The sequence below is a fragment of the Anomaloglossus baeobatrachus genome, chromosome 8 (assembly GCF_048569485.1).
Source record: "Anomaloglossus baeobatrachus isolate aAnoBae1 chromosome 8, aAnoBae1.hap1, whole genome shotgun sequence".
Classification (NCBI taxonomy): domain Eukaryota; kingdom Metazoa; phylum Chordata; class Amphibia; order Anura; family Aromobatidae; genus Anomaloglossus; species Anomaloglossus baeobatrachus.
In genome coordinates, this window is record NC_134360.1 from 41,777,002 (window position 1) to 41,802,445 (window position 25,444).

Here is a 25,444-nt window from a genome sequence, read left to right on the forward strand (position 1 = left end):
CCTGTACGAAAGGGCTATTTGACAGCCCTAACACGAGGTATTCTTTTACCCACCCAGGGACTGCTTTTGGACATCCCAATTGTCTGGGTCTCCCAATGGAGCGACAAAGAAGAAGGGAATTTTGTATACTTACCGTAAATTCCTTTTCTTCTAGCTCCAATTGGGAGACCCAGCGCCCGCCCTGTTTTCTTAGGGTTTTTTTCGGTACACATGTTGTTCATGTGAATGGTTGCAGTTCTCCGATGTTTCTTCGGATTGAATTGGTCTTTAAACCAGTTATTGGCTTTCCTCCTTCTTGCTTTTGCACTAAACTGGTGAGCCAGTGATCCCACTGGGGGTGTATAGCCAGAAGGGGAGGGGCCTTACACTTTTTAGTGTAATACTTTGTGTGGCCTCCGGAGGCAGTAGCTATACACCCAATTGTCTGGGTCTCCCAATTGGAGCTAGAAGAAAAGGAATTTACGGTAAGTATACAAAATTCCCTTCTTTATGCTTGCATGCTATACATTGCACTGTACGGTCGCTGGTGATTCTTGGCTATATACCCTCCTAGATTGCTCAGAGGAGACAACAGCATGTCGTCCGCAAAAAGCAAGGGTGCCAAGGCACAGGCTTTCTATGCTGCTTGTACCGCATGTGAGGCTACTCTACCGGCAGGTTCCACTGACCCCCATTGTGTGCAGTGCTCGGCCCCTGTGGCACTTGCTTGGCCGGGGCCTCTGCTAGAGGTGACCCAGGGAGAACCTCCTGTGAATACTGTCCAGGTGACGGGGACGGAGTTTGCAGTTTTTGCTGATAGATTGTCTGTGACTATGACTAAAATTCTAGAAACTTTGCAGTCTAGACCAGTAACTCAGACCATGGGCACTGTGGAATCATTGCTCCCTGGTCCCCCTCAGTTGGAACAGCTCCGGGCTCCGGGGGTGTCCCATGCATCCCAGGGTGAAGGCTCTGACACGGACGACAGTCCCAGACAGCCTAAGCGAGCTCGCTGGGAGCGACCCTCGACTTCATCACACTGGTCAGGGTCCCAGCAGGAGGACTCTCTGTGTGATGAGGCGGAGGTAGCTGATCAGGATTCTGATCCTGAGACCGCTCTCAATCTGGATACTCCTGATGGTGACGCCATAGTGAATGATCTTATAGCATCCATCAATAGAATGCTGGATATTTCTCCCTCAGCTCCTCCAGTGGAGGAGTCAGCTTCACAGCAGGAGAAATTCCATTTCAGGTATCCCAAGCGTAAATTAAGTACTTTTCTGGACCACTCTGACTTTAGAGAGGCAGTTCAGAAACACCACGCTTATCCAGATAAGCGTTTCTCCAAACGACTTAAGGATACACGTTATCCCTTTCCCCCTGACGTGGTCAAGGGCTGGACCCAGTGTCCCAAGGTGGATCCTCCAATCTCCAGGCTTGCGGCTAGATCCATAGTTGCAGTGGAAGATGGAGCTGCACTTAAAGATGCCACTGACAGACAGATGGAGCTCTGGTTGAAATCCATCTATGAAGCTATCGGCGCGTCGTTTGCTCCAGCATTCGCAGCCGTATGGGCACTCCAAGCTATTTCAGCTGGTCTTACACAGATTGACACGGTCACACGTACATCTGTTCCGCAGGTGGCATCCTTAACCTCTCAAATGTCTGCATTTGCGTCTTACGCGATTAATGCTGTCCTGGACTCTACGAGCCGTACGGCAGTGGCGTCCGCCAACTCCGTGGTTTTACGCAGAGCCTTGTGGTTAAGGGAATGGAAGGCAGATTCTGCTTCCAAAAAGTGCTTAACCAGTTTGCCATTTTCTGGTGACCGACTGTTTGGTGAGCGATTGGATGAAATCATTAAACAGTCCAAGGGTAAGGATTCATCCTTACCCCAGCCCAAACCAAACAAACCCCAACAGAGGAGGGGACAGTCGGGGTTTCGGTCCTTTCGAGGCTCGGGCAGGTCCCAATTTTCCTCGTCCAAAAGGACTCAAAAGGATCAGAGGAGCTCAGATTCTTGGCGGGCTCAGTCACGCCCAAAAAAGACAGCCGGAAGACCCGCTACCAAGGCGGCTTCCTCATGACTTTCGGCCTCCTCTCTCCGCATCCTCGGTCGGTGGCAGGCTCTCCCGCTTTGGCGACATTTGGCTGCCACAGGTCAAAGACCGTTGGGTGAGAGACATTCTGTCTCACGGGTACAGGATAGAGTTCAGTTCTCGTCCTCCAACTCGATTCTTCAGAACTTCTCCACCTCCCGACCGAGCCGATGCTCTTCTGCAAGCGGTGTGCACTCTAAAGGCAGAAGGAGTGGTGACCCCTGTTCCTCTTCAGGAGCAAGGTCACGGTTTTTACTCCAATTTGTTTGTGGTGCCAAAAAAGGACGGGTCTTTCCGTCCCGTTCTGGATCTAAAACTGCTCAACAAGCACGTGAAAACCAGGCGGTTCCGGATGGAATCCCTCCGCTCCGTCATCGCCTCAATGTCTCAAGGAGATTTCCTAGCATCAATAGACATCAAGGATGCTTATCTCCACGTGCCGATTGCTCCAGAGCACCAGCGTTTTCTACGCTTCGTTATAGGAGACGAACACCTTCAGTTCGTAGCTCTGCCTTTCGGGCTGGCGACAGCCCCACGGGTCTTCACCAAGGTCATGGCAGCAGTAGTAGCAGTCCTGCACTCTCAAGGTCACTCTGTGATCCCGTATTTGGACGATCTACTTGTCAAGGCATGCCAACACAGCCTGAACGTTGCGCTGGAGACTCTCCAGAGTTTCGGGTGGATCATCAACTTTTCAAAGTCAAATCTGACCCCGGCCCAATCGCTAACATATCTTGGCATGGAGTTTCATACTCTCTCAGCGATAGTGAAGCTTCCGCTGGACAAACAACGTTCACTACAGACAGGGGTGCAATCTCTCCTTCAAGGCCAGTCACACCCCTTGAGACGCCTCATGCACTTCCTAGGGAAGATGGTAGCAACAATGGAGGCAGTCCCTTTCGCGCAGTTTCATCTGCGTCCACTACAATGGGATATTCTCCGCCAATGGGACGGGAAGTCGACGTCCCTCGACAGGAACGTCTCCCTTTCTCAGGCGGCCAAGGAATCTCTTCGGTGGTGGCTTCTTCCCACCTCATTGTCAAAAGGAAAGTCCTTCCTACCCCCATCCTGGGCGGTGGTCACGACAGACGCGAGTCTATCAGGGTGGGGAGCAGTTTTTCTCCACCACAGGGCTCAAGGTACGTGGACTCAGCAAGAGTCCACCCTTCAGATCAATGTTCTGGAAATCAGAGCAGTGTATCTTGCCCTACAAGCCTTCCAGCAGTGGCTGGAAGGCAAGCAGATCCGAATTCAGTCGGACAACTCCACAGCGGTGGCATACATCAACCACCAAGGAGGAACACGCAGTCGGCAAGCCTTCCAGGAAGTCCGGCGGATTCTGACGTGGGTGGAAGACACGGCATCCACCATATCCGCAGTTCACATCCCAGGCGTGGAAAACTGGGAAGCAGACTTCCTCAGTCGCCAGGGTATGGACGCAGGGGAATGGTCTCTTCACCCGGACGTGTTTCAGGAGATCTGTTGCCGCTGGGGGATGCCGGACGTCGACCTAATGGCGTCCCGGCACAACAACAAGGTCCCGGCTTTCATGGCACGGTCTCACGATCACCGAGCTCTGGCGGCGGACGCCTTACTTCAAGATTGGTCGCCGTTCCGGCTACCTTATGTGTTCCCACCTCTGGCACTGTTGCCCAGAGTGCTGCGCAAGATCAGGTCCGACTGCCGCCGCGCCATCCTCGTCGCTCCAGACTGGCCGAGGAGGTCGTGGTACCCGGATCTGTGGCACCTCACGGTAGGCCAACCGTGGGCACTACCAGACCGACCAGACTTGCTGTCTCAAGGGCCGTTTTTCCATCTGAATTCTGCGGCCCTGAACCTGACTGTGTGGCCATTGAGTCCTGGATCCTAGCGTCTTCAGGATTATCTCAAGAGGTCATTGCCACCATGAGACAGGCTAGAAAACCAACCTCCGCCAAGATCTACCACAGGACGTGGAAGATATTCTTATCTTGGTGCTCTGCTCAGGGAGTTTCTCCCTGGCCATTTGCATTGCCTACTTTTCTTTCCTTCCTGCAATCCGGTTTGGAAAAAGGTTTGTCGCTCGGCTCCCTTAAAGGACAAGTCTCAGCGCTATCTGTATTTTTTCAGAAGCGCCTAGCACGACTTCCTCAGGTACGCACGTTCCTGCAAGGGGTTTGTCATATCGTCCCTCCTTACAAGCGGCCGTTAGAGCCCTGGGATCTGAACAGGGTTCTAATCGCTCTCCAGAAGCCGCCTTTCGAGCCAATGAGGGATGTTTCCCTTTCTCGCCTTTCACAGAAAGTGGCCTTTCTAGTAGCGGTCACGTCTCTTCGGAGAGTGTCCGAGCTAGCAGTGCTGTCATGCAAATCTCCCTTCCTGGTGTTTCACCAGGACAAGGTGGTTCTGCGCCCGATTCCGGAGTTTCTCCCTAAGGTGGTATCCCCCTTTCATCTCAATCAGGATATCGCCTTACCTTCTTTGTGTCCTCATCCAGTTCATCAATGTGAAAAGGATTTGCATTTGTTGGATCTGGTGAGAGCACTCAGAATCTACATTTCCCGCACGGCGCCCCTGCGCCGCTCGGATGCACTCTTTGTCCTTGTCGCTGGTCAGCGTAAAGGGTCGCAAGCTTCCAAATCCACCCTGGCTCGGTGGATCAAGGAACCAATTCTTGAAGCCTACCGTTCTGCTGGGCTTCCGGTTCCCTCAGGGCTGAAGGCCCATTCTACCAGAGCCGTGGGTGCGTCCTGGGCATTACGGCACCAGGCTACGGCTCAGCAGGTGTGCCAGGCGGCTACCTGGTCGAGTCTGCACACTTTTACCAAGCATTATCAGGTGCATACCTACGCTTCGGCGGACGCCAGCCTAGGTAGACAAGTCCTTCAGGCGGCGATTGCCCCCATGTAGGAAAGGGCCGTTTTTACGGCCCTATCACGAGATATTATTTTACCCACCCAGGGACTGCTTTTGGACGTCCCAATTGTCTGGGTCTCCCAATGGAGCGACAAAGAAGAAGGGAATTTTGTTTACTTACCGTAAATTCCTTTTCTTCTAGCTCCAATTGGGAGACCCAGCACCCGCCCTGTTTCCTTCGGGCTTTTTGTTTTTTCGGGTACACATGTTGTTCATGTTGAATGGTTTCAGTTCTCCGATATTCCTTCGGATTGAATTTGGTTTTTAAACCAGTTATTGGCTTTCCTCCTTCTTGCTTTGGCACTAAAACTGAGGAGCCCGTGATCCCACGGGTGGTGTATAGGCAGAAGGGGAGGGGCTTTACACTTTTTAGTGTAATACTTTGTGTGGCCTCCGGAGGCAGTAGCTATACACCCAATTGTCTGGGTCTCCCAATTGGAGCTAGAAGAAAAGGAATTTACGGTAAGTAAACAAAATTCCCTTCTTTTCGGATTATAAGACGCACTTTTCCTCCCAAAAATTTGGGAGGAAAGTGAGGGGTGCGTCTTATAATCTGAATGTACCTTACCGTAGTGGTGGAGAAGGGGTTCGCAAGGGGTCTGGGAAATGCTGCGGTGGCTGGGCTGGAGCTAGGTCTGTGGAGGTTGGTGCTGGGACACCTGTGCAGTGCGGGGTCTCCGGCTGCTGCAGCGGCTGTGTGGGGTCTGCGCGTGGTGTCTGGCGGCTGTGTGGGGTCTGCGCGTGGTCTATGGTGGCTGTGTGGGGTCTGCGCGTGGTCTCTGGCGGCTGTGTGGGGTCTGCGCGTGGTCTCTGGCGGCTGTGTGGGGTCTGCGCGTGGTCTCTTGCGGCTGTGTGGGGTCTGCGCGTGGTCTCTGGCGGCTGTGTGGGGTCTGCGCGTGGTCTCTGGCGGCTGTGTGGGGTCTGTGCGTGGTCTCTGGTGGCTGTGTTGGGTCTGTGCGTGGTCTCCGTGACTGGGCTAGTGCTGGCGCTGTGGGTTGGGCGGTGAGGACTTCAAATAATGCTGCCCGGAGTCGGCGTGTGCGCATTTGGTGCTCTCGGCTAAAGCTCTCATCTGCGCAGGCACCACCTCGGCCCATAGATCTGCCTCCAACGGACTTCAGGTAAATGGCGCCCGGAGGTGGCAACCGCACAGATGAGATCTCTGCTTACCATTTGAGCCTAGAGCTCAATCTGCTCTGACTCTGAGCTCCATTTCTTTGAAGCCCTCACCGTCCGCAGCCTGAGCCCCAGCACAGCAGCCCCAGCACAGCAGCCCCAGCACAGCTGCCCCAGCAACCTGAGACCAAGCACAGCTGCTCCAACACGGCAGCCCCAGCCTCCGCCGCTACACCAGCACAGCCTCCTCCACCACCGCTACTGCCCCCTCTGGTAAGACACCACTGGATTACAAAACTGACCCTGTGTTTTTGGGGTTTTCTTTTTTTCACCACCTTTTCTTGCTTTGAATTTGGGGTGCGTCTTATAAAATAAAAAATACGATGTATAAAAAAATATTATTTTTACAGATAAGCTGAGAGGTGAAATCAACAAAGTGGTGAACAAATACATTGACCAAGGCATCGCGGAGTTGGTTCCCGGAGTGCTGTTCATTGATGAAGTTCACATGCTGGACATCGAGTGTTTTACGTATCTCCACCGAGCGCTGGAGTCGTCCCTCGCCCCCATCGTCATCTTTGCTACAAACCGAGGCAACTGCGTCATTAGGTAAGGAATGGTTCTGGTCACTTGTATAGGACCGTTATCGTCCTGTGTGCCATATGCAGACTTTAGTTTAGCCGGTGATCTATGTATAATACTATGATTGATTGCAGGGGCACTGAAGACGTGGTCTCGCCTCATGGGATCCCTCTGGATCTCCTGGACAGAGTGATGATCATCCGCACCATGCTCTACACCCCTCAGGAAATGAAGCAGGTGAGCGAGTGGGCTGTACGCTGCTTATTGTAGGAGGGGTTATTCCTCTGGAGGGTCTCGGGTTGTGCTGATTGGGATATCGGCAGCACCTGTAGGATATCAGCAAAGACATTGAACGTCTCTCCATCCTTACACGTCATCGGATCACTTTTGTGTCTGTGAATACGCAGGAGTTTTTATATAAAGCTCCTATGTAAAGCGTCTCCAGACAAGAACGTCACTAGATCAGTGAATGCAGAATAAGCGCCAGGTCTCGGCACCGCGTCCTGGGCGCTCGCACACACAGGCGACTTGTGCATTCTCAGGTTTAATGTCTGCAGGCGCCTCCTGCTATCTTGTGTACAGAGCTGCCAAAGTGAAAAATACCTGTATTATATGAGACTTGCTATCTCAGCAGTACAAGACACAATACCATTATCCAGACTCTACCCCTTATCACTCAGCAGGAGCACCGGCTCCCGGGCGCAGGGTGCCAGCTTCACGCTTATTACCTCAATGGCTCCTACAATACTAAGCGCAAAAGACCCCACATCCTTCCTATTACAATGTGTTATGTTAATTAAAAGCGAAAAGTTCAGGACAGTTTAAGGTGAAACCATATTAGTGAAATCAGGACACAAGGCAGCAGTAGTACGGTGTTTCACCTAAAATAAGACAGTCCTATTTTTTTTTTATGCCCCGTAAAATGTACTACGGCTTATTCTCAGGGAAACCCAGTTGGAAGAAAGTTTATTCAATCCACGCCCCTCCCCCCCCCCCCCCCCCCACCCAAGAAAAAAAAAATATGCAGATCTCCCTCCCTAGGGGTATCATACTTACCAGACTCCGGGCCTCTGCGTCGCTCCCCTGTCCTCCTGCAATTTTCGGCAGTCGCTACCAGCAGGTATGCTCCACGCGGGGCTTTTCTGCTTCTGGCCAATACTCACGTACACTAGAACACACATTAGATTGTGCGCATACACATACTCGCTACTTCTGACGATACCAATTGCTTTCGGTCAGCAGAGGACCCTGGGAGACGCAGGGCAGTGGATTGTGAGGACCTCCAGTGGAACGCATCGATGCATTCCACCACAGGCCCGCTATTCATTATACTGCAGGTCCTCACAATCCACTGCACTCTGTCGCAGGTTCCTCTTCTGCCGGCCAGAAGCAATCAGTATCGCCAGATTTGTGTGTGTGTGTTCTCTGATGTATCATTCTGTGTGTGTGTGTTCTCTATCATTCTGTGTGTGTGTTCTCTGTATCATTCTGTGTGTGTGTTCTCTGTATCATTCTGTGTGTGTGTGTGTGTGTGTGTGTGTGTGTGTGTGTGTTCTCTGATGTATCATCTGTGTGTGTGTTCTCTGTATCATTCTGTGTGTGTGTGTTCTCTGTATCATTCTGTGTGTGTTCTCTGTATCATTCTGTGTGTGTGTGTGTGTTCTCTGTATCATTCTGTGTGTGTTGTGTTGTGTGTGTGTGTGTGTTCTCTGATGTATCATGTGTGTGTGTGTGCTCTGTATCATTCTGTGTGTGTGTGTTCTCTGATGTATCATGTGTGTGTGTGTGCTCTGTATCATTCTGTGTGTGTGTGTGTTCTCTGATGTATCGTGTGTGTGTGTGTGCTCTGTATCATTCTGTGTGTGTGTGTTCTCTGTATCATTCTGTGTGTGTTCTGTATCATTCTGTGTGTGTTCTCTGTATCATTCTGTGTGTGTTCTCTGTATCATTCTGTGTGTGTGTGTGTGTGTGTGTGTGTGTTCTCTGTATCATTCTGTGTGTGTGTGTGTGTGTGTGTGTTCTCTGTATCATTCTGTGTGTTCTCTGTATCATTGTGTGTGTGTGTTCTCTGTATCATTCTGTGTGTGTGTGTGTGTTCTCTGTATCATTCTGTGTGTGTGTGTGTGTGTGTGTTCTCTGATGTATCATCTGTGTGTGTGTGTTCTCTGTATCATTCTGTGTGTGTTCTCTGTATCATTCTGTGTGTGTGTGTGTGTGTGTGTGTGTGTTCTCTGATGTATCATCTGTGTGTGTGTGTTCTCTGTATCATTCTGTGTGTGTGTGTTCTCTGTATCATTCTGTGTGTGTGTGTTCTCTGTATCATTCTGTGTGTGTGTGTTCTCTGTATCATTCTGTGTGTGTGTGTGTGTGTTCTCTGTATCATTCTGTGTGTGTGTGTGTGTGTGTTCTCTGTATCATTCTGTGTGTGTGTGTGTGTGTGTGTGTTCTCTGATGTATCATTCTGTGTGTGTGTGTGTTCTCTGTATCATTCTGTGTGTGTGTGTGTTCTCTGTATCATTCTGTGTGTGTGTGTGTGCTCTGTATCATTCTGTGTGTGTGTTCTGTGTCATTGTGTGTGTGTTCTCTGTATCATTCTGTGTGTGTGTTCTCTGTATCATTTTGTGTGTGTGTGTGTTCTCTGTATCATTTTGTGTGTGTGTGTGTGTGTGTGTGTGTTCCCTGTATCATTTTGTGTGTGTGCGTTCTCTGTATCATTTTGTGTGTGTGTGTGTTCCCTGTATCATTTTGTGTGTGTGTGTGTGTTCTCTGTTTCATTCTGTGTGTGTGTGTTCTCTGATGTATCATTCTGTGTGTGTTCTCTGTATCATTGTGTGTGTGTGTGTGTGTTCTCTGTATCATTCTGTGTGTGTGTTCTCTGTATCATTGTGTGTGTGTGTGTTGTGTGTGTTCTCTGTATCATTGTGTGTGTGTTCTCTGTATCATTGTGTGTGTGTTCTCTGTATCATTCTGTGTGTGTGTGTTCTCTGATGTATCATCTGTGTGTGTGTGTTCTCTGTATCATTCTGTGTGTGTGTGTGTTCTCTGTATCATTCTGTGTGTGTGTTCTCTGTATCATTCTGTGTGTGTGTGTGTGTGTGTGTGTGTGTGTGTTCTCTGATGTATCATCTGTGTGTGTGTGTGTTCTCTGTATCATTCTGTGTGTGTGTTCTCTGTATCATTCTGTGTGTGTGTTCTCTGTATCATTCTGTGTGTGTGTGTTCTCTGTATCATTCTGTGTGTGTGTGTTCTCTGTATCATTCTGTGTGTGTGTTCTCTGTATCATTCTGTGTGTGTGTGTGTGTTCTCTGTATCATTCTGTGTGTGTGTGTTCTCTGATGTATCATCTGTGTGTGTGTGTTCTCTGATGTATCATCTGTGTGTGTGTGTTCTCTGTATCATTTTGTGTGTGTGTGCTCTGTATCATTCTGTGTGTGTGTGTGTTCTCTATCATTCTGTGTGTGTGTTCTCTGTATCATTCTGTGTGTTCTCTGTATCATTGTGTGTGTGTGTGTGTGTTCCCTGTATCATTTTGTGTGTGTGTGTGTGTGTTCTCTGTTTCATTCTGTGTGTGTGTGTGTGTGTGTGTTCTCTGTATCATTCTGTGTGTGTGTTCTCTGATGTATCATCTGTGTGTGTGTGTTCTCTGATGTATCATCTGTGTGTGTGTGTTCTCTGTATCATTTTGTGTGTGTGTGCTCTGTATCATTCTGTGTGTGTGTGTGTTCTCTATCATTCTGTGTGTGTGTTCTCTGTATCATTCTGTGTGTGTGTTCTCTGTATCATTGTGTGTGTGTGTGTGTGTTCCCTGTATCATTTTGTGTGTGTGTGTGTGTGTGTGTTCTCTGATGTATCATTCTGTGTGTGTGTTCTCTGTATCATTCTGTGTGTGTGTTCTGTGTCATTGTGTGTGTGTTCTCTGTATCATTCTGTGTGTGTGTTCTCTGTATCATTCTGTGTGTGTGTTCTCTGTATCATTCTGTGTGTGTGTGTGTTCTCTGTATCATTCTGTGTGTGTGTGTTCTCTGTATCATTCTGTGTGTGTTCTCTGATGTATCATCTGTGTGTGTGTGTGTGTGTGTCTGTGTGTGCTCTGTATCATTCTGTGTGTGTGTGTTCTCTGTATCATTGTGTGTGTGTGTGTGTGTGTGTGTGTGTGTGTTCCCTGTATCATTTTGTGTGTGTGTGTGTGTGTTCTCTGTTTCATTCTGTGTGTGTGTGTTCTCTGATGTATCATTCTGTGTGTGTGTGTTCTCTGTATCATTCTGTGTGTGTGTTCTCTGTGTCATTGTGTGTGTGTGTGTGTGTTCTCTGTATCATTCTGTGTGTGTGTTCTCTGTATCATTCTGTGTGTGTGTTCTCTGTATCATTCTGTGTGTGTGTTCTCTGTATCATTCTGTGTGTGTGTTCTCTGTATCATTCTGTGTCTGTGTTGTCTGTATCATTCTGTGTGTGTTCTCTGATGTATCATCTGTGTGTGTGTGTGTGTGTGTTCTCTGTATCATTCTGTGTGTGTGTGTGTGTGTGTGTGTTCTCTGTATCATTCTGTGTGTGTGTGTGTGTGTGTGTGTGTGTTCTCTGTATCATTCTGTGTGTGTGTTCTCTGTATCATTATGTGTCTGTGTTGTCTGTATCATTCTGTGTGTGTTCTCTGATGTATCATCTGTGTGTGTGTGTGTGTGTTCTCTGTATCATTCTGTGTGTGTGTGTGTGTGTGTGTGTGTTCTCTGTATCATTCTGTGTGTGTGTGTGTGTTCTCTGTATCATTCTGTGTGTGTGTGTTCTCTGTATCATTCTGTGTGTGTGTGTGTTCTCTGTATCATTCTGTGTGTGTGTTCTCTGATGTATCATCTGTGTGTGTGTGTGTGTTCTCTGTATCATTCTGTGTGTGTGTGTGTGTTCTCTGTATCATTCTGTGTGTGTGTGTTCTCTGATGTATCATTCTGTGTGTGTGTGTTCTCTGTATCATTCTGTGTGTGTGTGTTCTCTGTATCATTGTGTGTGTGTGTGTGTGTGTGTGTGTGTGTTCCCTGTATCATTCTGTGTGTGTGTTCTCTGTATCATTCTGTGTGTGTGTTCTCTGTATCATTGTGTGTGTGTGTGTGTGTGTGTTCCCTGTATCATTTTGTGTGTGTGTGTGTTCTCTGTTTCATTCTGTGTGTGTGTGTTCTCTGATGTATCATTCTGTGTGTGTGTGTTCTCTGATGTATCATTCTGTGTGTGTGTGTTCTCTATCATTCTGTGTGTGTGTTCTCTGTATCATTCTGTGTGTGTGTTCTCTGTGTCATTGTGTGTGTGTGTGTGTTCTCTGTATCATTCTGTGTGTGTGTTCTCTGTATCATTCTGTGTGTGTGTTCTCTGTATCATTCTGTGTGTGTGTTCTCTGTATCATTCTGTGTGTGTGTTCTCTGTATCATTGTGTGTGTGTGTTCTCTGTATCATTCTGTGTGTGTGTGTTCTCTGTATCATTCTGTGTGTGTGTGTTCTCTGTATCATTCTGTGTCTGTGTTGTCTGTATCATTCTGTGTGTGTTCTCTGATGTATCATCTGTGTGTGTGTGTGTGTGTGTTCTCTGTATCATTCTGTGTGTGTGTGTGTGTTCTCTGATGTATCATCTCTGTGTGTGTGTGTTCTCTGATGTATCATCTGTGTGTGTGTGTGTGTGTCTGTGTGTGCTCTGTATCATTCTGTGTGTGTGTTCTCTGTATCATTGTGTGTGTGTGTTCCCTGTATCATTCTGTGTGTGTGTTCTCTGTATCATTCTGTGTGTGTGTTCTCTGTGTCATTGTGTGTGTGTGTTCTCTGTATCATTCTGTGTGTGTGTTCTCTGTATCATTCTGTGTGTGTGTTCTCTGTATCATTCTGTGTGTGTGTTCTCTGTATCATTCTGTGTGTGTGTGTGTGTTCTCTGTATCATTCTGTGTCTGTGTTGTCTGTATCATTCTGTGTGTGTTCTCTGATGTATCATCTGTGTGTGTGTGTGTGTGTGTGTGTTCTCTGTATCATTCTGTGTGTGTGTGTGTGTGTGTGTGTGTTCTCTGTATCATTGTGTGTGTGTGTGTGTGTGTGTGTGTGTGTGTGTTCTCTGATGTATCATCTGTGTGTGTGTGTGTGTGTGTGTGTTCTCTGATGTATCATCTGTGTGTGTGTGTGTTCTCTGTATCATTCTGTGTGTGTGTTCTCTGATGTATCATCTGTGTGTGTGTGTCTGTGTGTGCTCTGTATCATTCTGTGTGTGTGTTCTCTGTATCATTCTGTGTGTGTGTGTGTGTGTGTGTTCTCTGTATCATTCTGTGTCTGTGTTGTCTGTATCATTCTGTGTGTGTTCTCTGATGTATCATCTGTGTGTGTGTGTGTGTGTGTGTGTTCTCTGTATCATTCTGTGTGTGTGTGTGTGTTCTCTGTATCATTCTGTGTGTGTGTGTGTGTGTGTGTGTGTGTGTGTGTTCTCTGATGTATCATCTGTGTGTGTGTGTGTGTTCTCTGATGTATCATCTGTGTGTGTGTGTGTTCTCTGTATCATTCTGTGTGTGTGTTCTCTGATGTATCATCTGTGTGTGTGTGTCTGTGTGTGCTCTGTATCATTCTGTGTGTGTGTGTTCTCTGTATCATTCTGTGTGTGTGTTCTCTGTATCATTCTGTGTGTGTGTGTTCTCTGTATCATTCTGTGTGTGTGTGTTCTCTGTATCATTCTGTGTGTGTGTGTGTGTGTGTTCTCTGTGTCATTCTGTGTGTGTGTGTTGTGTGTGTGTTCTCTGTATCATTCTGTGTGTGTGTGTGTGTGTGTGTGTGTGTGTGTGTGTGTGTGTGTTCTCTGATGTATCATCTGTGTGTGTGTGTGTGCTCTGTATCATTTTGTGTGTGTTCTCTGTATCATTTTGTGTGTGTGTGTGTTCTGTATCATTTTGTGTGTGTGTGTTCTCTGTATCATTTTGTGTGTGTGTTCCCTGTATCATTTTGTGTGTGTGTTCTCTGTATCATTGTGTGTGTGTGTGTGTGTGTTCCCTGTATCATTTTGTGTGTGTGTGTGTTCTCTGTATCATTTTGTGTGTGTTTTCTCTGTATCATTTTGTGTGTGTGTGTGTTCTCTGTATCATTGTGTGTGTGTGTTGTGTGTGTGTGTGTGTGTGTGTTCTCTGTATCATTGTGTGTGTTCTCTGTATCATTGTGTGTGTGTGTGTGTTCTCTATCATTGTGTGTGTGTGTGTTCTCTGTATCATTGTGTGTGTGTGTGTGTGTGTGTTCTCTGTATCATTGTGTGTGTGTGCCACTGCAAATCCTCCCAGTCGGCGTCTGGTGAGTATGATTGTGGGGTCTCCTTTCTTCTCCCTTTTGGGGGTCTCTGCTTTCTATAATGAAGTGTGCTGCAGTATCTTTCACTTTTTTTTAGCTGCATGGACACTTCATTATTGAACGCAATAAGGGCTTATTTTCGGGGTAAGGCTTATATTTAAACCTTGCTCCGAAAATGTTTAAAGTTCCTGCTAGGGCTTATTTTCGAGAGAGGTCTTATTTCCGGGGAAACGTGATGGGTATAGACGACACATATTTTGGTTGAAAATTTCCAAAGTCCATTTTTTTTTTTTCTTGGCGCAAATGCTGCTTACTTCAAACCTCACAGTGACAGTGCTGCGACTGAGATTGTAGACATCGCGTGCCCAGATTGTAAAACAATAAATATCCACAGCCGCGAGCTGCAGGTTTTTTGTTAATTTCCGCTGAGCATGTTGCCATCAAAGGGGAGAAATGTGCAGCGCCATTTTTTTTTTTTTTTTTCTTTGCATCAATTTCACTGGAAATTCCGTTTGTCTGTGTTCCCCATTGGAGGTAACTTGTGACACCCCCTTCCCCTCTCCCGCCAGCCATACATCGTTTGTTTTGCAGCAACTCAGCCATAAAGTGACTACACAAAGTCCCCTTGCACACCTCGGTGCAGTCTCTGTCCAGCTTTCGTCTCTTTTTGACCAATCGCCAAGATATATTCTTGCCATCAAAAATCTGAATGCAGAGCGGGGGTTTTGGTTTGGTCCCAACAGAAGGTTTTTGCTTAATTTTAAATGTAAAAAATAATCAATTTTTTTTTATATAACCCCCCCCCCCCGCCCCCACCCATGTGGTTTTTAACTTGACCTCTTGTTACTTGATGTAGATTATAAAGATCCGCGCTCAGACCGAAGGGATTAACATCAGCGAGGAAGCCTTAAATCACTTGGGAGAGATCGGCACCAAGACAACATTAAGGTAAATGATGCGGCGGCTCCGTCCCTCGCTCTTCTCACCTCCGAGAGGGCAGTAAAGGACGGAGCAGCTGAGTAACGTCCACGCCGGACCTCACCGCTCAGGTAGATGGATGTCCGCTGTCGGGGATCTCAACAGGTCAGGTGCATTACCCTCCACATCGGATGGCATGGAGGCCGCCAAGTAATTCTTTACATTCAGGGACAGGAAGACAACACCTTGGCTCTCTCAAAGATGGTTATTTTCTTTCTCGGTTCCATTTGTAAATCTCAGGGTTTTTTTTGTCTAAGAATCTGTAGTTTAGGCCTAATGTATGATGGATTAAAAAAAATAAAATTGCGTCATTGTGGGTTGTGTGTAATTGCGGTGAATAAATCCGAATTGCAGTAACACACACAACCTGGAGACAGGAGTGGTGCTAGAAAAAAGCAGCCATGTTTTTTTTTTTCTTTTTTTCAAGGGCTTTAGGCTATGTGCGCACGTGTGCGTAATTCATACAGTTACGCTGCGCTTTGTAGCGCAGCGTAACTGCATGCGTCCTGCGTCCCCTGCACAGTCTATGGAGATTGTGCAGGGGCCGTGCGCACGTGGCGTCTTGGAGCACAGCGCTTCGGCTGCTGCCCGAAGCGCTGCGTTCAAGAAGTGACATGTTACTTCTTCCGTGCGCTTTGCCGGCAGTCCCTGCTCTGTCTATGGCAAGAGCTGCAGGCAGAGCGCATGAAATCGGCTTTTTTTTTTGTCTACGGACATTTTCTGCAGCGATTTGAAGCGCACGTGTGCTCTTCAGATCGCTGCAGAAATTTCTGCAGGGCTAGTACTCAACGTGCGCACATAGCCTTACAGCTAAAGTTCACCATTTGGTTTGGTCTAAATTTGACATCATTGTCTTATCATTTAGGGAGGAGTGGGGTTAGGCTGCTTTCACACATCAGGTTTTTGCCATCAGGCACGATCCGGCAAAAAAAAAAACTAATGCGACGAATCTGGCGAAAAAACGGATCTGTCACCTCAGTTTTTTTTCCATGCTTCTGTTTTCTTCGGCGCTCTATTGGGAGACCCAGACGATTGGGTGTATAGCACTGCCTCCGGAGGCCACACAAAGCAATTACACTAAAAAGTGTAAGGCCCCTCCCCTTCTGGCTATACACCCCCAGTGGGATCACTGGCTCACCAGTTTTCGGCTTTGTGCGAAGGAGGTCAGACATCCACGCATAGCTCCACTGTTTAGTCAGCAGTAGCTGCTGACTATATCGGATGGAAGAAAAGAGGGCCCATATGGGGCCCCCAGCATGCTCCCTTCTCACCCCACTGGTGGTTTGTAAGGTTGAGGTACCTATTGCTGGTACGGCGGCTGGAGCCCACATGCTGTTTTCCTTCCCCATCCCCCTGAGGGGCTCTGGGGAAGTGGGATCTTACCGGCCCCAAAGCCCTGAGGCCGGGCTCCATCCACAGACCCATTGAACCTGCTGGATGTGGAGCGGGAGTGCCGTTCAGGGACATGGCCCTGCACCATTCAGGTACTCTGTGTCCCCGTACACACAGGCACAGCACACTCCAGACTTGCTGGGTGTGCTAGTGCGCCGGGGACAGTGAAGGGTTACAGTCACTGCAGCCTAGCTGAGTGGACTTTATTTATTGGGAACTACCGCGCCGGACGCTCCGGGAGCGGCGGCGCGGCTGGGACTTGTAGTGCGCCGGGGACTTAGCGCCGACCGCGCTTTTACGGCGGCGGCGCTTATAAATCCAGTCCCCGGCTTTTGCGGCCTAGCTCCGCTTCGTTCCCGCCCCCACCCTGTCAATCAGGGTAGGGGAGAGACGCTGTACAATCAGCAGCGCCGAGGGCTGGAGCCTTATTTACATGCTCCAGCCCTCTCACTGGACACTGTGGGACGCCGGTTTCCCGCTCTGACTTGGGGGCACGCCTACGGCCCGCCCCTACTCACACGAGCTGGAGAAGGACGCCGGCAGCCATTCCTGCAGTCCGAGCTGGTCTTAGATGGCGACACTCGGACTCTGGGCAACCAGGCACAGGACTAGGGCGACCACACACCCGCTTAAAGGCGGGCGGTAAGCGGCACCTGAAGTGCTGACACTAAATACCGCAGTTTTGTCCATTTGTATTTTGTGCTTACACTGCATAGGTCGCTGTTTTTGGCTATATGCCCTCTTAGATGGCGACACATCAGCAGAAGGAAAGCATGGGTGCTAAGGCACAGGCTTTCTAGGCTGCGGGTATTGCACGTACTGAAGTGTTCATGTGTATTTATGCTTGTTTGCTATACACTGCACTGTACGGTCGCTAGTCTTGGCTATATTCGCCATAGAATGGCTAGACTACAGCAGCAGAAAAGCAAGGGTGCTGAGGCACAGGTTTTTTTCTATGCTGCTGGTATTGCAGGTGTTGCAGTGTTCATTTGTACTTATGCTTGTATGCTATACATTGCACTGTATGGTCGCTATTCTGGGCTATGTTCCCCTAGATGGCTAGTCTACAGCAGCAGAAAAGCAGGCTTTCTATGCTGCTTGTATTGCATGTGCTGCTGTGTTCATTTGTACTTTATGCTTGTATGCTATACATTGCACTGTACGGTCGCCATTCTTGGCTCTATAAGTCGGCAGCAGCATATAAGCTACACAGGCTTTCGATGCTGTTTTTACTGCATGTGATACTGTTCCACGGCACTGAACCCCATTGTGTGCAATGCTCCCCTGTAGCACTTGGTCAGCCGGGGTCTCTACTTGACGTGGCCAAGAGAATCACCTCTCAACCCTGTCCATGGACAGGGACGGAGTTGCAATGGAATAGAGACTTGCAGTCCGGACAGGCCATGGGCAATCTGGATTGCTCCGGGGGGGGTCCCAGGAGCCTCTCTGTATGATGAGGCAGACGTAGCTCATCAGGACTTTGATCCTGACACCGCTCTCACTCCGGATACACCGGATGGTGACGCCATAAGGAATGATCCTATAGCGTCCATCAATGGAATGTTGGATCTTTCTCCCTCAGCTCCCCCAGCGGAGGAGTCAGCTTCACAGCAGGAGAAGTCCCATTTCAGTAGCTCAAACGTATATTGAGTATTGTTCTGGCCACGCTGACTTCAGAGAAGCAGTCCAGGAACACCACGCTTCCCAGATAAGCGTTTTCTCCAAACGTATTAAGGATACACGTTATCAGTTTCCCCCCGACGTGGTCAAGCGTTGGACCCAGGGTCCAAAGGTGGATTCTCCAATCTCCAGGCTTGCGGCTAGAGCCATAGTTGCAGTGGAGATGGGACTTCACTTACAGATGCCATTGACAGGCAGATGGACTCTGGTTGAAATCTGTCTATGAGGCTATCGGCGTGTCGGTTGCTCCGGCATTCACAGCCGTATGGGCACCCTAAGCTTTTCAGCTGTGCTTGCGCAGCTGGTCTTGAGCACATGTACATCTGTGCCGCAGGTGGTGTCCTTAACCTCGCAATGTCTGCATTGCGACTTACCCTATTAATACTGTCCTGGAGGGACAGTCGAGGTTTCGGTCCTTCCCAGGCTCGGGCAGGTCCCAATTGTCCTCGTCCAAAAGGGCTGAAAAGCCTCAGAGGGGCTCAGCTTCCGGCCGGGCTCAATCACGCCCAAGGAAGGCAGCCGCAGGAACCGCTACCAAGGCGGTCTCCTCATGACTCTCAGTTCTCTCATCTCTCCGCATCCGCGGTTGATGGCAGACTCGCTCGCCTTTGGCGACATTTAGCTGCCACAGGTCACAGACCGGTGGGTGAGGGACAGTGTGCCCACGTGCACAGGACAGAGTTCTGGTCTCGTCCTCCGACTCGATTCTTCAGACCGTCCCCACCTCCCCACCGAGCAGATGCTCTTCTGCAGGCAGAAGGAGTGGTAATCCCGGTTCCTCTTCAGGAACAAGACACGGTTTTCCTCCAATCTGGTTGTGGTGCCAAAAAAGGATGGCTCTTTCCGTTCCGTTCTGGACCTAAAACTGCTCAACAAGCACGTGGAGGCCAGGCGGTTCCGGATGATACCCTCCGCTCCGTCATTGCCTCAATGTCTCAAGGAAATTTCCTAGCATCACTAGACATCAAAGATGCTTATTTCCACGTGCCGATTGCTACGGAGCACCAACGCTTTCTGCGCTTCGTGATAGGGGACGAACATCTTCAGTTCGTGGCTCTGCCATTTGGTCTGGCGACAGCCCCCCGGGTGTTCACCAAGATCATGGCAGCAGTGGTAGCAGTCTTGCACTCACAGGGACACTCTGTGATCCCTTACTTGGACGATCTACTTGTCAAGGCACCCTCTCAAGAGGCATGCCAACTCAGCCTGAATGTTGCGCTGGAGACTCTCCAGACGTTCGGGTGGATCATCACCTTCTCAAAGTCAAATCTGTCACGATCCAATCACTAACGTATCTTGGCATGGAGTTTCATATCCTCTCAGCGGTAGTGAAGCTCCCGCTGGACAAGCAGCGGTCACTACAGACTGGGGTGCGGACTTTCCTTCAAGGTCAGTCGCACTCCTTAAGACGCCTCATGCACTTCCTCGGGAAGTTGGTGGCGGCAATGGAGGCGGTTCCGTTTGCGCAGTTTCATCTGCGTCCACTTCAATGGGACATTCTCCGCCAATGGGACGGGAAGTCGACATCCCTGAACAGGAAAGTATCCCTTTCACAGACGGCAAGGACTCTCTGCAATGGTGGCTTCTTCCCACCTCATTATCACAGGGAAGATCCTTCCTACCACCGTCTTGGGCGGTGGTCACGACAGACGCGAGTCTGTCAGGGTGGGGAGCAGGCTTTCTCCACCACAGGGCTCAGGGTACGTGGACTCAGCAGGAGTTCACCCCTCAGATCAATGTTCTGGAAATCAGAGCAGTGTATCTTGCCCTACTAGCCTTCCAGCAGTGGCTGGAGGGAAGGCAGCTCCGAATTCAGTCGGACAACTCCACAGTGGTGGCATATATCAACCACCAAGGGGGGACACGCAGTCGGCAAGCCTTCCAGGAAGTCCGGCGGATTCTGATGTGGGTGGAAGCCACAGCCTCCACCATATCCACAGTTCACATCCCCGGCGTAGAAAACTGGGAAGCAGACTTCCTCAGTCGCCAGGGCATGGACGCAGGGGAATGGTCCCTTCACCCAGACGTGTTTCAGGAAATCGGTCGCCGCTGGGGGGTGCCGGACGTCGACCTAATGGCATCACGGCACAACAACAAGGTCCCAACCTTCATGGCACGGTCTCGCGATCAAAGAACGCTGGCGGCAGACGCCTTAGTGCAAGATTGGTCGCAGTTTCGGCTCCCTTATGTGTTTCCACCTCTGGCACTCTTGCCCAGAGTGCTACGCAAGATCAGATCCGACTGCAGCCGCGTCATACTCGTCGCTCCAGACTGGCCGAGGAGGGCGTGGTATCCGGATCTGTGGCATCTCACGGTCGGCCAACCGTGGGCACTACCAGACCGACCAGACTTACTGTCTCAAGGGCCTTTTTTCCATCGGAATTCTGCGGCCCTGAACCTGACTGTGTGGCCATTGAGTCCTGGATCCTAGCGTCTTCAGGCTTACCCCAAGGGGTCGTTGCCACCATGAGACAGGCTAGGAAACCCACGTCTGCTAAGATCTACCACAGAACGTGGAGGATATTCTTATCCTGGTGCTCTGCGCAGGGAGTGTCTCCCTGGCCATTTGCATTGCCTACCTTTCTTTCTTTCCTGCAATCTGGGTTAGAAAAAGGTTTGTCGCTCGGCTCCCTTAAAGGACAAGTCTCGGCGCTATCCGTCTTTTTTCAGAAGCGTCTAGCTCGACTTTCTAAGGTGCGCACGTTCCTACAGGGGGTTTGCCATATCGTTCCCCCGTACAAGCGGCCGTTAGATCCATGGGATCTGAACAGGGTACTAGTTGCCCTCCAGAAGCCGCCCTTCGAGCCTCTGAAGGAGGTTTCACTTTCTAGACTATCACAGAAAGTGGCTTTTCTGGTAGCGATCACATCTCTTCGGAGAGTGTCTGGGCTAGCAGCGCCGTCTTCCACGGCTCCCTTCCTGGTCTTCCACCAGGACAAGGTAGTGCTGCGCACCATTCAGGAGTTTCTCCCGAAGGTGGTATCCTCTTTTCATCTTAATCAGGATATCTCTTTGCCTTCGTTTTGTCCTCATGCAGTTCATCGGTATGAGAAGGATTTACATTTGTTAGATCTGGTGAGAGCACTCAGAATCTACATTCCCGCACGGCGCCCCTGCGCCGTTCGGATGCACTCTTTGTCCTTGTCGCTGGTAAGCGCAAAGGGTCGCAGGCTTCTAAGGCCGCCCTGGCTCGATGGATCAAAGAACCAATTCTTGAAGCCTACCGTTCTGCTGGGCTTCCGGTTTCATCAGGGCTGAAGGCCCATTCTACCAGAGCCGTGGGTGCGTCCTGGGCATTGCGACACCAGGCTACGGCTCAACAGGTGTGCCAGGCAGCTACCTGGTCGAGTCTGCACACTTTCACCAAACATTATCAGGTGCATACCTATGCTTCGGCGGACGCCAGCCTAGGTAGAAGAGTCCTGCAGGCGGCAGTTGCCTCCCCGTAGGGGAGGGCTGTCTTGCAGCTCTAACATGAGGTATTTCTTTACCCACCCAGGGACAGCTTTTGGACGTCCCAATCGTCTGGGTCTCCCAATAGAGCGCCGAAGAAGGGAATTTTGTTACTTACCGTAAATTCCTTTTCTTCTAGCTCTTATTGGGAGACCCAGCACCCGCCCTGTTGTCCTTCGGGATTTTTGGTCTGTTTGCGCGTACACATGTTGTTCATGTTGAACGGTTTTCAGTTCTCCGATGTTACTCGGAGTGAATTTGTTTAAACCAGTTATTGGCTTTCCTCCTTCTTGCTTTTGCACTAAAACTGGTGAGCCAGTGATCCCACTGGGGGTGTATAGCCAGAAGGGGAGGGGCCTTACACTTTTTAGTGTAATTGCTTTGTGTGGCCTCCGGAGGCAGTGCTATACACCCAATCGTCTGGGTCTCCCAATAAGAGCTAGAAGAAAAGGAATTTACGGTAAGTAACAAAATTCCCTTCTTTTTGACGGATCCGTTGCTCAGTTTCAAATACCAGATCAGTCGTTGGATTCCGTCATATGACGGATCCGGCGCCCATAGGCTTTCATTATACAACAAAATGGTCCATTTTGTTGCCGGAGACGTTCCATGCTGCGTCCGTTCCGGCAGCCGGACGAAGAAATTTCGCCGCATCTGGCACCGCATACAACGCAAGGGCTTCCGGCACAATCCGGTGCTAATACAAGTCTATGGGGAATAAAACGGATCCGTTTTATCCGTGTTTCGCCGGATTGTGCCTAACGGCAAAAAAACGGATGTGTGAAACCGGCCTAAGACAGTCTTTACAGATTAAGTTCACCATTTGGTTTAGTCTAAACTTGACATCATTGGGGGTATCATTTAGGGAGGAGCAGGGTTAGTCTGACACTGTTCAATCAGGGTTGATGTTTTAGGACACACCCCTTTGACAAAGAGAAATGGTAACGCCCAATTGTCAATTTAATGAAGTGTTCAGTAGGAACAATTCCAGACAGAGGTCTAAGAAAAAGTTGTTAGAAATGGATGGAGGTCCTGACCCCATGGATATTGCCTGCTCACATCCCCCCCCTTCATGTCTCTGCCTTGACAGGTACTCCGTGCAGCTCCTGACCCCCGCCAACCTTCTCGCCAAAATCAACGGCAAAGACAGCATCGAAAAGGAACACGTGGAGGAAATCAACGAACTGTTCTACGACGCAAAATCATCCGCTAAAATACTGGCCGAGCAGCAGGAGAAGTACATGAAGTAAGCGGCCGAAAAACGCAACCGGATCTCCGTTTTTTGGTTTGTTTTTCCCGCCGTCATCTGTGACCTATTGAACTGCTTTTGTGAACTGATATCGCCCAGCCGTGAGGATGAGGATGACTTCGGGGAGCGTCTGCCCCTCTATTCCCCGGGCTGGGTTGCAAAAATGCAAAAGGCGTTGAACATATTTAATTTGTGATTTATCTGTTATAAATGTTTTATATTGAAACATAAAAAAAAAAAACAAAAAAACTTTAACCCCTTCCCACCTCGCTTTTTGGCTCGGCGTAGCAAAAATGCGTTGATAAATGGAAGGCGCCGCAGTCGCTGAACATAACGGATGAGAGATGGAGCGGGAGCCGGCGCTTTCCAGAGTTTATTTCCCGGCACCTGTGCAATTATCAAATCCATCTCCGCAGTGAAGTTTTTACAACCAAATTGCCAAGGCCGGTAAGAAGCTCTCCGATTCATTATGTGCGGGAAGCCGGGCCCTGCCGAAAAAGGACATATTAGTTACATCTTATCAGGCTGACACCTAATCTAGCAACAATTACAGCAGACACATATATTCTGAAATTTCAATTTCAGAGAAGTACAAAAAATGTTAAGATGGTGCCGGCGGTGGAGAGGGAGGGTGGAGCGGCCGTGGAGTTTGCATACGGTAAGTGACAGCGACGTATATACATTCAGCGTCGTATATACGTTGTCCTCCATTTTTCCGTCTCTGGGGAATGCAGCGACGTCTGGCTCCAGAGGAAGACGCCGCGTTATTTGTGCACTTGTTGGATAAGGCTGTTTCACACATCTGGTTTTAGCACTGCGGCTAAATCCGTCTCTAAAACCTATGCATCGGATGCGGCAAAGGAAACGCATTCTTTGCATACGTTTTTACATGCGGTCCGTCCGGTTTTTGCCGGTTGCGGCACGTTACTGAGCATGCGCAGTGCAAAAAGCCGGATGCGGTATTTGCTGCATCCGGCATCCATAGGCATGCATTGGAAAAGCGCCGGATGCGGCACGATGCGTTTTTGGGGTTTTTTTGCCGGACAAAAAAACGTGCCAAGCAACGTTCCATCTGGCCGCCGCATGGGCTAAATATGCCGCATCTGGCAAAAAACGGACCGAACGTAGGGCCATGCGGCACAATCCGGCACTAATGAAAGTCTAGGCGGAAAAAACGCAACAGGCGGCAAAAAAACGGTTGCGTTTTTTCTGCAAAGAGCTGGATTGTGCTGCACAGCAAAAATCGGATGTGTGAAAGCAGCCTTAGAGGAAAATAAAGGCGGCTTCTTTGTCACTTGCGTCTATTGATCCTAAACCCACATGCTCGGACTTGAGGTAATTTACACGATATACAGCGGTAAACCAACCCCGACCGGTGACAGTGGTCGTTTTATAGCTTGTTCACACCAGCAGACAATACGTCAGGTTCACACTCATAGGTCTGTACTGCATCGCTCATTGTGCACAGGTTCCTATGGTTCTCGGCAGCTCAGACTCTATTTACTCAGGATGTTGTGCTGCCGAGACCAATGATATTTTGATTGTCACCTGATAAGTGGCTTTCCTTGTTCGTCGGGTGATTTGCAGCCTGTCTACATTTAAATACTTCAAAGCAGGAGGAGAAAAAGGGTTAAGGCCGCACAATCCGCCAGAATAAGATGTGGAGATGTTGATAACTTTTTATTCCATAGGTTTACGCGTTTCGAGGTATGAAAACCTCTTCCTCAGGACCAATGCCATTGTTGATGATCTGGTCCTGAGGAAGAGGTTTTCATACCTCGAAACGCGTAAACCTATGGAATAAAAAAAAAAGTTATTAATTTACCTAGGTCCATCTAGTTCAACCTTCCTCAATCAATTCTACATTTTCTACATTGGAATATCTCCGATAACATCTAAGGCGCGGGTGACAAGTAGCTTTACCCACAATTAGGAATGGCGCCTCTACTCAATCAAAAGCTGAATCTGGTACTGCAGTAAATGGGGCTGACCTACAAAATCAGACATCAACTAGTGAAACATGTTTTTCGCGGACAAAAAGGACTTCACATCCTCTCTAATCACAGACATCACCTTTTACTTAATGTATCATTTTGTGTATACAGCTTCTAAACTGAGATATGTCTCTATGGTAACAGACTACGGATACCTTGTAGTCGCCCTTCCTTCCAACTTTTTACTAAGCTATTGTCAGTGGGTGGTAGACACGTGTGAGATGATCGCAGGGGTTTCAAGAAATCTGACAACATGTTTTGGTATTGATTGTTGTAGGATCTTGCAGTCAGAGAAATCTGAGCTCCTATAGAGACCCTTCATCGAGGCCAGCAGCGGTGGTCTAAGCTTAGACGTCACTGCTGAGCACTGGTCTCTATGGTATAGTCTATGGGCACATCATGTATATGGGGTGGACCCTCAACGAAATCTGACTATTCTAGTAAATGCATATCAGTCCCGTGCGAGTGATGTCCGTTTTTCCCGGACTGACTGACCGGGAGAAATTGCTGGTGAGTGGTATGTCGCGGACCGACTGACCGGGAGAAATTGCTGGTGAGTGGTATGTCACTGACCGGGAAAAATTGCTGGTGAGTGGTTTGTCACGGACCAACTGACCGGGAGAAATTGCTGGTGAGTGGTTTGTCACGGACCAACTGACCGGGAGAAATTGCTGGTGAGTGGTATGTCACTGACTGGGAGAAATTGCTGGTGCGGGGTTTGCTACGGACCCACTGAC

The 25,444-nt window shown here is 49.1% G+C and overlaps 1 protein-coding gene across 1 annotated transcript in view; it reads left to right on the forward strand.

The window, feature by feature from the left end:
- Positions 1-22,974, forward strand: part of RUVBL1 (RuvB like AAA ATPase 1) — a 105,600-nt gene extending 82,626 nt beyond the window's left edge. Inside the window, exons 8-11 of the mRNA XM_075320743.1 lie at positions 6,500-6,698; positions 6,806-6,908; positions 14,818-14,909; positions 22,555-22,974. Of these exons, the coding sequence (XP_075176858.1) occupies positions 6,500-6,698; positions 6,806-6,908; positions 14,818-14,909; positions 22,555-22,714 (554 nt within the window). The 3' untranslated portion in view covers positions 22,715-22,974. The remainder of the gene's footprint in view (positions 1-6,499; positions 6,699-6,805; positions 6,909-14,817; positions 14,910-22,554) is intronic.
- The last annotated feature ends 2,470 nt before the right edge of the window (positions 22,975-25,444 follow it).